The sequence below is a fragment of the Mus pahari genome, chromosome 3 (assembly GCF_900095145.1).
Source record: "Mus pahari chromosome 3, PAHARI_EIJ_v1.1, whole genome shotgun sequence".
Taxonomy (NCBI): Eukaryota; Metazoa; Chordata; class Mammalia; order Rodentia; family Muridae; genus Mus; species Mus pahari.
In genome coordinates, this window is record NC_034592.1 from 56,630,680 (window position 1) to 56,643,232 (window position 12,553).

At 45.4% G+C, this 12,553-nt stretch overlaps 1 protein-coding gene across 1 annotated transcript in view; it reads left to right on the forward strand.

The window, feature by feature from the left end:
* Positions 1–12,553, forward strand: part of Gad1 (glutamate decarboxylase 1) — a 40,445-nt gene that overhangs the window by 26,407 nt on the left and 1,485 nt on the right. The window contains exons 8-14 of the mRNA XM_021192703.2: positions 1,796–1,881; positions 2,149–2,265; positions 3,509–3,573; positions 5,769–5,847; positions 6,774–6,923; positions 9,285–9,392; positions 11,717–11,806. Of these exons, the coding sequence (XP_021048362.2) occupies positions 1,796–1,881; positions 2,149–2,265; positions 3,509–3,573; positions 5,769–5,847; positions 6,774–6,923; positions 9,285–9,392; positions 11,717–11,806 (695 nt within the window). The remainder of the gene's footprint in view (positions 1–1,795; positions 1,882–2,148; positions 2,266–3,508; positions 3,574–5,768; positions 5,848–6,773; positions 6,924–9,284; positions 9,393–11,716; positions 11,807–12,553) is intronic.

A 12,553-nucleotide genomic window follows, 5' to 3' on the forward strand; every position in this document is an offset into this window, starting at 1 on the left:
GTGTGTGTGTGTGTGTGTGTGTGTGTGTAAGAGAGAGTCAGAGGATAGCTTATGTGAGTTGGTTCTCTCCTACCAAGTGCATTCTAAGGATTGAACTCAGTTATGAGACTTAGTGGCAAAGTCCTTTATCCACTGAGCCACCTCACCAGCCAAATTTATCTTCCCTGTTGATTTTTGTCCATTTTGTGTTTTGCCCGTGCTAAAAGGGTTCACTCTCGAACTACCTTGATTATTAGCTTGGTCCAGCTTAGTGAATAGATGAATGTGTTGAGTGAGAGTGATCAGAGCACTCGTGGGTGGCCACTCACAGGATGCATCCATGGCACTCACCCAACCTGTAGGACATGTGGTGGCTCCGTCTCCTCACCCCAGCAACTGAACTTTGTTTCTTGTTAGATAGTTTTAATAAGTCCCATTTTATTGTGGGATTCTGTTTAGCAAAGTGCTCTGTGCCCCAGCAGATGGCTCACAGTACTTGGCAAATCCAACTCAACAAACTCTGCTACACGAAGCGATTCCGTAGAACAGATGGGCCCCACGGCCCTGCCGTGTAGCTTCCACCATTACCACCACACTCTTGTTTAGTTACCTTCTCATACCTTCTTTTCTGGTTGTGGCTGTTTGCTGAGGCCAAGGTGGATGGAGTTTTACTGTCTAAGGGCTGAGCTCTCAATCTCCTTGAGACTCATAGGGCTCCCCAACTTGCCTTAGGTCCTTTTATTCATTTCCTTGCTTCCCTCTTTTCCGTGTCAACGGAATTCATTCTTAGCATGAATTGGTGTTTCAGCATTCCCAGTTTTAGACCTACTACTATTATTATGTGGGTGTATGTGTTTGTGTGTGTGCATTGCAAGTGTGTGTGTGTGTGTGTGTGTGTGTGTGTGTGTAGGTGTGCATGTGCAGATGGGTGTGCAGGTATGTGTGTGTAGTTGTGCAGGTGTGTGTGTGTGTGTGTGTGTGTGTGTGTGCAGGCGTGTGGAAGCCAGAGGACATGAGGCATAGGCACTGCATCATTTATTTGAGACAAGGTCTCTCCCTGGCCTGAAACTCACGTGGCAGGCTAGGCAGGCTGAATAGCAAGCCTCAAGGACCCACCTGGCTCCATTTACCTAGTCCCAGTTCTGAGATTACAAGCATGCATCAACGTGCTTGGCTCTTTAACTGTGAATTCTGAGGTCCTTAGGTTTTTAAAGCAAGCACTTTACCGACTCAGCTAATTGCCCAGTCCTTGTATTCACCTCTTTAAAAAAAAAGTTTGAGTTTAATTGTGTTATCAAACCACTTAGAACAACATAACTCTGCATGCAGAAAGCAGTATCCAGATGATGTTCAAAAGTGCTCATCTCTCCAAATAATTATTATTTTTAATTTAGTTTCTGTCATATAACTTGCCACTGTGGTATAATTTATATATTTTGGGTATCTAATTTTAAGACCATCATGTTAGAGTTCTTTATCTACTTGTTCCCTGCACCGTCCCCAGCACCAAAAGACCTAGCATGTAAAAGTCAGTTAAACAAAACAAAAACAACAAATATCTCTGTTGAATGAATGAATGGATAGATGGGTGGATGAATGAATGAATGAATGAATGAATGAATGAATGAACAACAAAAGGTACCGAGAGCCACGGTCTCTGATTTCACCAGCTTGGCTCACAGTTAGAAATAAAGATTGGTGCCTTCCACTTCCCATAGAAACAAGGCGATGGGGAAGATGAAAAACCATAAACAAGGGGCTAGGCGAGATGGCTCAGCCGCTAAGAGGGGGGCATACCCCTCTTGCACTGAACCAGATACAGCTCCCAGCATCCTCATCAGGTTTACAACCACCTGTTACTCCATCTCTGGGGCATCTAAAATTCTCTTCTGTGCTCTGAGGGTGCCAGTGCACATGGGCACACACACGAACACACACACACACATCAAACAAATAAGTGAAAAAAAATTTTTTTTTTTTGGTTTTTCGAGACAGGGTTTCTCTGTATAGCCCTGGCTGTCCTGGAACTCACTTTGTAGACCAGGCTGGCCTCGAACTCAGAAATCCACCTGCCCCTGCCTCCCGAGTGCTGGGATTAAAGGCATGCGCCACCACGCCCGGCGAAAATATTTTTTAAAGCACTAATCAGCCATCTCTTTCACCGTGTAGGGCTATGTTCCCCTTTACGTCAATGCAACTGCAGGCACGACTGTTTACGGAGCATTTGATCCAATCCAGGAGATTGCGGACATATGTGAGAAATACAACCTTTGGCTGCATGTGGATGTAAGTGTCCTTGTCCTCACACAGCGCTGTCCTGGGAAGGGGCAGAAACAACCCTGCTTTCAGCCTTGCCTCCAGCTCTTCCGAACACCCTGCCCGGCCCTTCCTAACCTACGTTAGCTCCTGCTCTTCCCTACTCCTCAGTGAGCTGTTTGTGAAGAGTACATGCCACAGAACCTGGCCACCCTCTGGGATTCAGTCTGCCCTGACCAATAGTTGTCTTGTGTGGATCCTTCTGAAGTCTGCTGTGATGAGCAGCTGCTTTGTTTAAGTGAATGAATGCAAAGTAAAATATAACTGACTTCAGATAATTTAAAAAAGAATTCAGAAAAGAATTTCAGAAGATAGTAAGACATAACATACAGGAAGTGGCCATGAGTGTGATCAGTTAGTCACCTGCCTGCATCCCCCCATCTGTGACACTTCTAAGAAAGATTTCCATCTGCTGCATGCAGGAAAGGAAGGATGTATACAGAAGACATGAGCAGCTGTGAGAGTAATCCCAAAGTTTCCCAGCAAATATGTGCTCTTACATATGTCATTGGAGGCTTTTGTCTGTCTCTGTCTCTCTGTCTCTTTGTCTCGCTGTCTGTCTGTCTGTCTCCCCTCTCTCTCTCCCTATCCATTCTCTTACTGGATGTAATTTCTTGGGTATAGACAAAAGGAAAATCTGCCCCACTCTTGGATAAATGGCTAACAAAGGCATGCTAATGCCAGGCTATTCAGTAAAACAGGAATCGTGGTGCCCAGAGCAGTGTCTCCTATGACTGGGGCTTCTGAGTTTCTCAAGACTTTTTTTTGGAAGAGGCAAACAGTTGCTCCTGCCTTCTAAGCAGCCTTCAGTACCTTCATGGCTGTCAGGACGAGTGTATTGGGTTCAGAGAATCCCTGGCTTGCCCTGGCATTCTGGGCCTTTGGGTTTTGATCCACAGTCACCACAAACTCAACCCACTTTTCCCAGATCACTAAGACATTCTCTGGAGGAAGTTTATGTAAAGCACTGAAGAGCCTGCAGCCTGGGCAACTAGAACTGTCGGCATGGGCTTATTCCATAGGTCATCAACTGTGTAACCTTGACTGGCATGGAATTTGTTACATAGACAAGTATGGTTTCTAGTACATAGAGATCTGCCTGTCTATGATCTGCCTGCTTCTGCTTCCCTAGTGTTAGAATGAAAGGCATGGCTATCTTCATTATAGGGTCTTCAGCGTCACAGCTCCTCTTGTCTCTTTTCTGTCTTTGCAGGCTGCCTGGGGTGGTGGGCTGCTCATGTCCCGGAAGCACCGCCACAAACTCAGTGGCATAGAAAGGTACAGTAGGCTCCATAGCCCTCCTTCATCTTCTGCCTCAGATACACTATACACCTTGGTCCATCCCTTACCTTCCCACCCCCCATGTCAGCCTTTGGTCCCCCAGCCCTGATTTTCTGATGGATCTCAGACTAGGCAAGCTTTAGCTCACCTGGTGTCTTTTGCGTTCATGGTTTATATCCGAGTCAGATGGACCCTCAGTGAGTTCACACATCGTGAAGTGAGGCGCCCAGTGAGGTGCCTAGGAAGGAGAAATGGAAGGGGAAGGAGACAGGGAGGTCACTGATCCCTTTAGTTCCTCTTCCTCAGTAAGGGAGCTGATGACTGAGACACCAGCTCCCCCTGACTTTTCTCAGTAGCTACAGCAAGAGAGGCAGAAAGCAAAGATGTAGGAAAGCATATTCCAGGCAGTGAGCATGGGCAATACAAAGGCCCTGAGACACAACTCCTGGCCATCTTGGGGATGTGTAACAGGTAAAGACCAGGGCAATAAGAAGACTGGGCCTGGGAGTTCACGGGAGCACTCTCCTAGCAAGGACCCTGGATTCTACAGCCGCGATCGCGCCTGCGCTCTTCTCTGTTTTGAAACACCATTGTCAACACAAGATTGGTTTGTCAAAGATGGAGTATATGACTGTCTAATTTGGAGGGAAACATATGAAACATCTCAGGCAGTTCTCTTTCCATCCTTGGACCAGGTGAAAGAGTTAACCCTAAGCTTGGACTTTATTAACGCGAAGGCGCACGTGTTTTCTGAAGGGAGCCAATGCCCAGCAGGCCCTGTTTCCTTCCACTAGCAATAGCAGAGAATCATTTACTTCCTGCCTTTGGGACACTGAGAAAGCCACTTTTAAAGCCATTTTATGAGATCTAAATATAATTTTTAATGACTTGACATGCAACAGCAGTGACAAAATTGGCTAAGTTCATGACTTCTCAGCGCATTGACATGGGGTCTTTTCTATGATGCCAGCACTTAGTCAACCTTCCTGGGAATCCTCCCAGGCCCCTTACACACACACACACACACACACACACACACACACACACACACACACACACCCGACCTAAGGAAGAGGCTAAAAGCCTGCAGCAAGGGGTTAGTGCTGAGTGAGCACAGACATGTAATTTCAAGACAATTGTTACGTCAGAGGACACACTCATCTCAGATATTAAGATGCAGAGCCCAGCTGTGGCCGAGGCCATCAGAAAAGGGTCTGTAACCCACTGAAGCGAATTTCCCAAGTTTGAAACATTATATGTTACACTCGGTTGTTTCTGTAATGCCCTAGCTAGTGTGCTCCTTAGTCATCTAATTGTGTCTGACAGAGTGATCCAGTTGCTAAGAGACCATGCTTGTTAAGTGAGCAGGGCAGCCCAGACTGGCAAAAATCATGCTGATTTCTCAATCGCTGTTGCTAGGTAGTCAAAGTCTATGGGCAGTGAGTACAGCTGAGGGTAGCATTGAGGTGCACCATCAGCAGGCAGGTCCTTGCCTTTCAAAACAGAAAGGCAGGAAGAAGTCAGCCCAAGGTTATCATATCCCCTAGAAGGAGGCAGTCTAGCGTATGGTCTATGAGTGTTGGTTCTGTAAAGAGACTCCTGGAGCTGGACCCTGACCCAGCATCTCCCACCTGTGTGACTTTGGATATTGTGGTTAGCATATCTGTGTGTCTGTTTCTTTTTGTAAATGAGAAGTAATAGAAATGTCTCCATCATAGTGTTGCTGTGAGAATCACATAGACAAAGCCCTACGATTATATATTCCATGAACTTATTTTATCTTTTATTCCATTCTGATAAGATCGATGTGAACTCTGACACACAAACTAGTTGTGTAATGTACACAAGCTGGAAAATGTCAGGGCTAAGGTTCAGATTGGGACTGTATACCTGCAAAGCCCCAGACCTTAGTCCCACTTCCCGTCGTATACACCCAAAGCTCTGAGAACAGTAGGATATGTAAGAAGTAACTGGCTGCTGTTGTTAATAGCAGTTATATATAGCAGTCTGTAGTGCAATACCTTGGGAGAATGCCCGAAGCATGCACTTCCCCGCTGAGGGTCCATTTAGGAGACGGAGCAAGGAAAGCAGCCATGACTTCCATGGAAATGGGACAGTGGAGTTTTCCTCAAGAGGATAGGCTCTTCTTTCCCTTCCTCCCATCTTCTCAGAGGTCCCTGTGTGTCTTCCAGGGCCAATTCAGTCACCTGGAACCCTCACAAGATGATGGGTGTGCTGCTCCAGTGCTCTGCCATTCTAGTCAAGGAAAAGGTCTGTACTCCCTCGGTTAGCAGCCCCGCCCCCTGCCACACCTCCCCCCCCCCCAAGCCTGCAGGGTTCTTCCCCTCCCACTGGTTTTCCTCTTGGCTCTTGGCTGCCCTTTGTCTTGGTTCAGTGCTTAGGGTCCTGCGGGTGAGAGACACTTCAATGAGCTTATTGGGCAGCAGGAGCTGCTGACCAGACTTCTGTAGGGCCAACAAAATGACTCAGTGAGTAAAGGCACTGGCTGCCAAGCTTGAGGCTCTGTGTTCTTTCGCTGAGATTCACATGGAGGAAAGAGGAAGTGTCTTTTGATCTCCACATATATGCCGTGGTGTACAAATGTGTGTGTGTAATACACTCACACACACAAAATAAATATAATTTCTAAAAAAGCTTCTATGAGTGAGCTGCAGACAGATTTTTCTCCCCACCCCCACATACACCCAGTGCACTGATGTTTTGTAGACCTACTGCAAGAGAGGTACCCACCTCAGGTGTCTCTTTGGGGAGTCAGAGCCTCTTCCACTTACCATAACATCATAGGGGGTCTTGCATAAATTAGAAGACTTAGGGGGCAATATCTGGGGAGAGGAAGTTCTTCATAGCACCAGCTTCCCCACCTGCTGAGGTTTATACTCCAAGTCTCACTCAAAGAATGGCAAAGTAACTCCTCCCACTTAACCGTCCAGATGTCCCTTAGAGGGACAGTGAGACCCTTGTTGTAGACATCCAACACAAAAGAACTTTTTCTGACCCAAGTGACAGAAGGAAGGCAGTTGAGGCAGACAGGCAGGGGTTTTCCCAAGAGTGTCTCTAAAGGACATCTGAACCTATGGAAGGCCTCAGAAGAAGGGAGGTGTGGGCCCCCGGTCCATCCTCACACCCACACCTCTGACTGGTGAGGACAGGTGCTCACATCTTCATTTTTATGACAGGGTATACTCCAAGGATGCAACCAGATGTGTGCAGGCTACCTCTTCCAGCCAGACAAGCAGTATGACGTCTCCTATGACACCGGGGACAAAGCGATTCAGTGTGGCCGCCATGTGGACATCTTCAAGTTCTGGCTGATGTGGAAAGCAAAGGTATTAAGGGGAAATCCAGGAACTGTGGCCCGGGCTGACTGGTGACAGGGAGGCAGTGATAGGTCCCAGATAGTTCACTGTACGTGTCACTGTATCTGATTGAGTTAACTGTTTCTTCTTTGTGAATGGAATAACTCCCTTTGTATGTCAGTTTTCACTTTTTTTGGTTCCTTCTCCTTAGTTTGAATCACCATAGGAAGTTCTTATTCTTATAATTCCCTTATTACTAAAAATTTTGCCAAGAAAAGGACTTCCACAATAATTCTCCTTAAATTTTACAAAATTTGTTTCTCTCTCTCTCTCTCTCTCTCTCTCTCTCTCTCTCTCTCTCTCTCTCTCTCTCTCCCTCCCTCCCTTCCTCCCTCCCTCTCTCTCTTTGTGTGTGTGTGTTTATGAGTGTGAGTGTGTGGTGTGTGCCTCAGTGTGCATATGGAGGTCAGAGGGAAACTTGCAGAAGTTGGTTTCCTCTTTCGAACATATGAGATCCCAGACCAAACTCATCTGTAAGGCTTGGCAGCAAGCACCGTTACCCACCGAGCCATCTTGCCTGTCCTCCATAATAATTCTTAAGAACTCTAAAATTATTTAGTACAAATAGAAAGAAGGTTAGAAAACTACTGTGTTGGTCTGGGAAGAAGGCAGCCAAATTAAAGGTGATCTGGATTTCACAGTTTTGCATTGCTTCTGTTGTTACTATTTACTACTACTTGTTAATTTAAATGATTTCCATAGTAAAGATTTGGACTAATTTTCCCTCCAAACAATAAGGCTTTCCAGCAATATCTAGTCTGACATAGGAAAAACTGGCAGAGGATTAATTTCCTTCCTCATTATGTCATCTTGCCTGAATGTAGAGTCTGGATTTGATTCTCCCACAAAGTAATCATAGGCATTTTGAGCATATAAATGCCTTTACTGCAATAAGAGAAAAAGCCCTGTCATTTTGCACTGCTGTAATGATCACATGGCCTGTCTCCATAATTACATCTTCATCTTGTCTAACAGTGGCCTCCTGAGCTGTCCCCGGGAGGTTCAGCCCCTAGGTTGTGGAGGGAAGAGCCTGGGGAGGAAACCCTTTGCATGAGAGAGACCTCCAGTACCACCTCTCTTGGGAAAGTTCCTGCTTTGCCAGCTCTGGATTCTGCCCAGGCTCTTCAGCCATCCACAGGCCAGCCTTGTGCATCTGCTCTCATTAACACCAACACAATCAGCAGCCAGAATGCTGCTCTGCTAATCAGCCACGCTGGCTTTTGAAACTCAGGCTCAGCTAGTTTGGGAGTAGTTAGAGCTAGTACAGTCTCTGGGCATGTGCTGAGAACCATGGCTTCCACACTTGCCTGCTGGCCCATTGCTGGAAGGGCACATACTGTTCTATGGAAGGTGAATTGCCTGTGAGGACTGGGGACAGGTTTGGCCAGGATATATGGCTGGGGAAGATGCATTCTATCATAGTGTCTTTTAAAGTATCTGTGGAGAGCTAGATGGTAGTTCCTTTTACCGAGCATGAACGTGTTTAAAAAATGAAATGCAAAACACAAGCCCAAATTTACTACTTGTTAACATCAATAGGTACGTTTGTTTTAAAAGTTTCTTAATGGAACCAGCAAGGTGACTTAGCAGGTAGAGGTGTTTGCCACCAAGAGTTTGAACCCCAGAACACACATGGTGAGAAGAAAAACCTGATCTCCATTAATTGTCCTCTGACCTTCATTCCCAGGCATACATAAAGGTGCACACACAGGCAAGAACACACACACACACACAGAGAGAGAGAGAGAGAGAGAGAGAGAGAGAGAGAGAGAGAGAGAGAGCATGCAAGCAGGGGGGAGGGGAGAGGGAGAGGGAGAGGGAGAGGGAGAGCCAGAGCCAGAGCCAGGGCCAGGGCCAGGGCCAGGGCCAGGGCCAGGGCCAGGGCCAGGGCCAGGGCCAGGGCCAGGGCGAGAGCGAGAGCGAGAGCGAGGGCAGATAAATAAAAGTTTTTTAAAAAGTTCTTCTTTTCAGCTTCTCTACTCATTCCAACCCAACCTGCAACAGTTTGTAGACTGGACACAGTCCAGATAGGACACTTTGAGTGACACTATCCATAAGCAAACTAGCTCGTGTCTGACTTGTAGGAAGCTAAATCCCTGCTGAGAACAACTTCCAAGGGATTAAACAAAGGTCCTAGAAAGAGAAAGCATTTTCTTGCGCTCAGGGCTTTGAAAAAGCTGTGCACATTTAATTAGATAGTCCTTCCTAGCCACCTCCAAGACTATATTTCTTTAAATGCCCCATAAACCAGGCCAGCATAGCCTTCCCAAATGACTGTCACAGGGAAATGCAATTTGACAGCAACAAACACAGCTTTCTTCTTTGATACAGGGCACCGTGGGATTTGAAAATCAGATCAACAAATGCCTGGAGCTGGCTGAGTACCTCTATGCCAAGATTAAAAACAGAGAAGAGTTCGAGATGGTTTTCGACGGTGAGGTAGGTTGTCACCATGGACTGGACACGTAGTGCTTCCAGAAAAAACACCCAGGAAGTTCCTGGAGCTTGAGATTGCCAATGTCTCATCATCTCCTTTGAAATAGGACTTGAGCTTTAACTACTCATGGTCCATTTCACCTCTGATGGCTTTATGCAAGCCCAGGTATATGTATACATAAAATAGACAGACTGAGGATGAATAGTAAAGATAATTATTTTAAAGCAACTCTCTGTAGACAGTTTTGCCATTTTACTAAAGACTAAAGTAAATTTGCATGCTAATGAGACGAGGGGGGTGCTATTGTTTATCTGTACACAAAGTATTACATTTTGGTTAAATATGTGATATTGCAAGATTCAGTATAGTGGTTCTCAACCTATGCTTGTGACCCCTTCAGGTATGATTCATAACAGTAGCAAAATTTTCAGTTACAAAGTAGCAACAAAAATAATTTTGTGGTGTGTGTGTGGGGGGGGGGGAGTCACCACAGTATGAGGGACTCTATTAAAGGGTCACAGCCGTGGGAAGGCTGAGAACCACTGATGTAGAGGATCCTGAACATTTTTCAGAGTTGAATGAGATTTTCATCTTATAGTCTTCAGTATAGAGAATGCTGCTTTGTGTTAATATATAATATACATAACACACATAACACACATAGATAGTATATATAGTACAAAATGGCAGAATGTCAATAGGAAATTATTAAATCTTTCTCTAATTGAGCCATTTTCTACAAGCACCAAGCAGTTTGTAAGTACAGAGAGGACACTGTTGTTCACAGCACACAGGGGTCTGGACTCTGTGGCTGTTTGAGGCACCCTTCCTTGACATTATTATGTGGCACGATATGGCAGGTATGCATGTTGTATGCTCAAAACCAAGTCTGCAGTGAGGTGACATCATACAATACAGGCAAACACTGCCAGCAAACCCCAGATTCATTACTCGTTTGATTTAAGAGTTAAGCTTTGGTCCTTTATAATCCATCTCCGCCCCAACTCAGTCGTAGCAACACAAAGTTAAAGGCGCTGCGCCCTAAAGCACGGGGCTCTCAGCCAACTCGTCGACCTAGAGCGCTTCCCGTGGCAGGTCCTACCCCTTCATTGTTCTTGGCTCTGTCTTGAATTGGACTCGATCCATGATAAGTGTCTCTCTAGCCCAGGAAGTTTAGAGGTCAGGTATAACCTCATCTTCCAAGACTGGCTCTAAATGAGGGCTTGCTCTCCACGGAATCATGAAGAGAGCCTGATAAACTGCTGCTGCCCACGTTCACACACACTCCCCCTATTATACACAGCAAAGCACCTGTCAGCCCAATATTCCCTGAGTGCCACCTACGGGGTTATTATTGTCCAAAACAAATATTGTGTCTGCCCTAGTGGAGTTTACAATTGAATTATGAAATATGGACTCGCTGCCAGCCCTGGTAAAAGAGAGCCCTGTTCATCCATAAAACAGCTGTTCATAACCTGTTGTAACCCAGCACCGACACAGCTGACATGTGTCTGTTTACCCGTGCGCTTCCCAAGATACCACCTGAGAGTCAGCAAATGAGCACTCACTGTCAGCATGTGGCGCTCCCGAGCCCTGGCTGTGGGACACCCCTCTACAGGGTTCACACATTCTAGTAGACTTGAAATGAGACCAGTGATGTCTCCAGCCACCTAGAACAGCAGTTCGTGGGTTGTGACCCTCTTGAGGGGGCAAATGGCCCTTTCACAGGGATCAGAAAACACAGAGATTTATGGTACAAGTCATGATAGTAGCAAAATTGCAGTTATGAAGTAAGTTTCTGGTTGGGGGTGGGGTCACCACAGCATGAGGAACTGTATCAAAGGGTCTGCATTCCGAAGGTTGAGAACACTGCTTAGGTGCAGGCACTGTGCTAGCAACATCAAGGGAGAGCTCAAACCTCTCTCATCAACAAACTATAAAGCTAAGCAGCTTCCCCCTGCTCAGCCTTACAAACAGCAAAGTAATGCCCTTTCCTGAGTTACTAAAGTGCCATCGTTTTTATTGTTTCAAGGTTCAGAATCTTGGGGAATCTAGAAAGTTCATTGGGGTTTGGAGAGTCAACGCTCTTGACAGGAGAAAGTGGATTAGCAGTACTTCCTGTCTGGAGTATTTATGTACCACATTGCTTTGGAGACGTCATTCACACACACACACACACACACATCCTTTTTAGACTGGAAAAAATAAAATTAAAAAAAAAAAAAAAAACTTACTCCAAAAATGCCTCCAGCTTTTGGCCAAGTTCTAATGATTTTCTTTTTGTTTGTTTGTTTGTTTGATTGATTGTCTCCTGGAATTTCTGTAGCCTGAGCACACAAATGTCTGTTTCTGGTACATTCCACAAAGCCTTCGAGGGGTTCCAGATAGTCCTGAGCGACGAGAAAAACTACACAGGGTAAGGATGGGCTCTTTCTGTCTCAGATGCACCACTGCTGCTGTTCGGCTCGCTGGGCGGGCCTGGTGCCACTGTGCTGTTCTCAAAGGGGAAGAACTTAAAAAAGAAAATGTTTCAGGGTCGACTTCTGGGTAATGGGTGTTACAAAGCCATCTTAATTTATACCTCTAGGGTCTGCATTGTCCCTGGCTGTGGTTCAAATACAATAGGAACCTCTTTTTAAAAAAAAAATGGAGTCCCACTTTGGACTGGTGTTCTTTGTTACGGAGGCTCTCTTGGAACATTCCACATTCTACTTTATTGACTATATTTTACTAAGTGCAAGCCTAGGTAAATTCTGACTCATGTTCTCTGTTGATTTCTACATCGAGTTTATCCATTTAGAGTTGTTGCCATATTTATGTAACTTGTTAGACATGCAACCATGGAATGGATATTTGATAAACTTAGTCTGTGTGCCAGGCAGTGTTCTGGATCTGAGGCTATATACATCAAAATTGCACCGTTTTCTGTCTCTTCTTCTTCTTCTTCTTCTTCTTCTTCTTCTTCTTCTTCTTCTTCTTCTTCTTCTTCTTCTTCTTCTTCTTCTCCTTCTTTCTCATTTTATTATCATTGTTCAAAGATGGACTTCCAAGGTTGACTACCCCAGTGTTTTCTAAAGGAACTGGTGGTTGGGTGGGTTTAGATAGTAGCCATGAAAAACACTTGGTTCTAAAACAGTTTTTGTTGTTTTAGACACATAGTAAA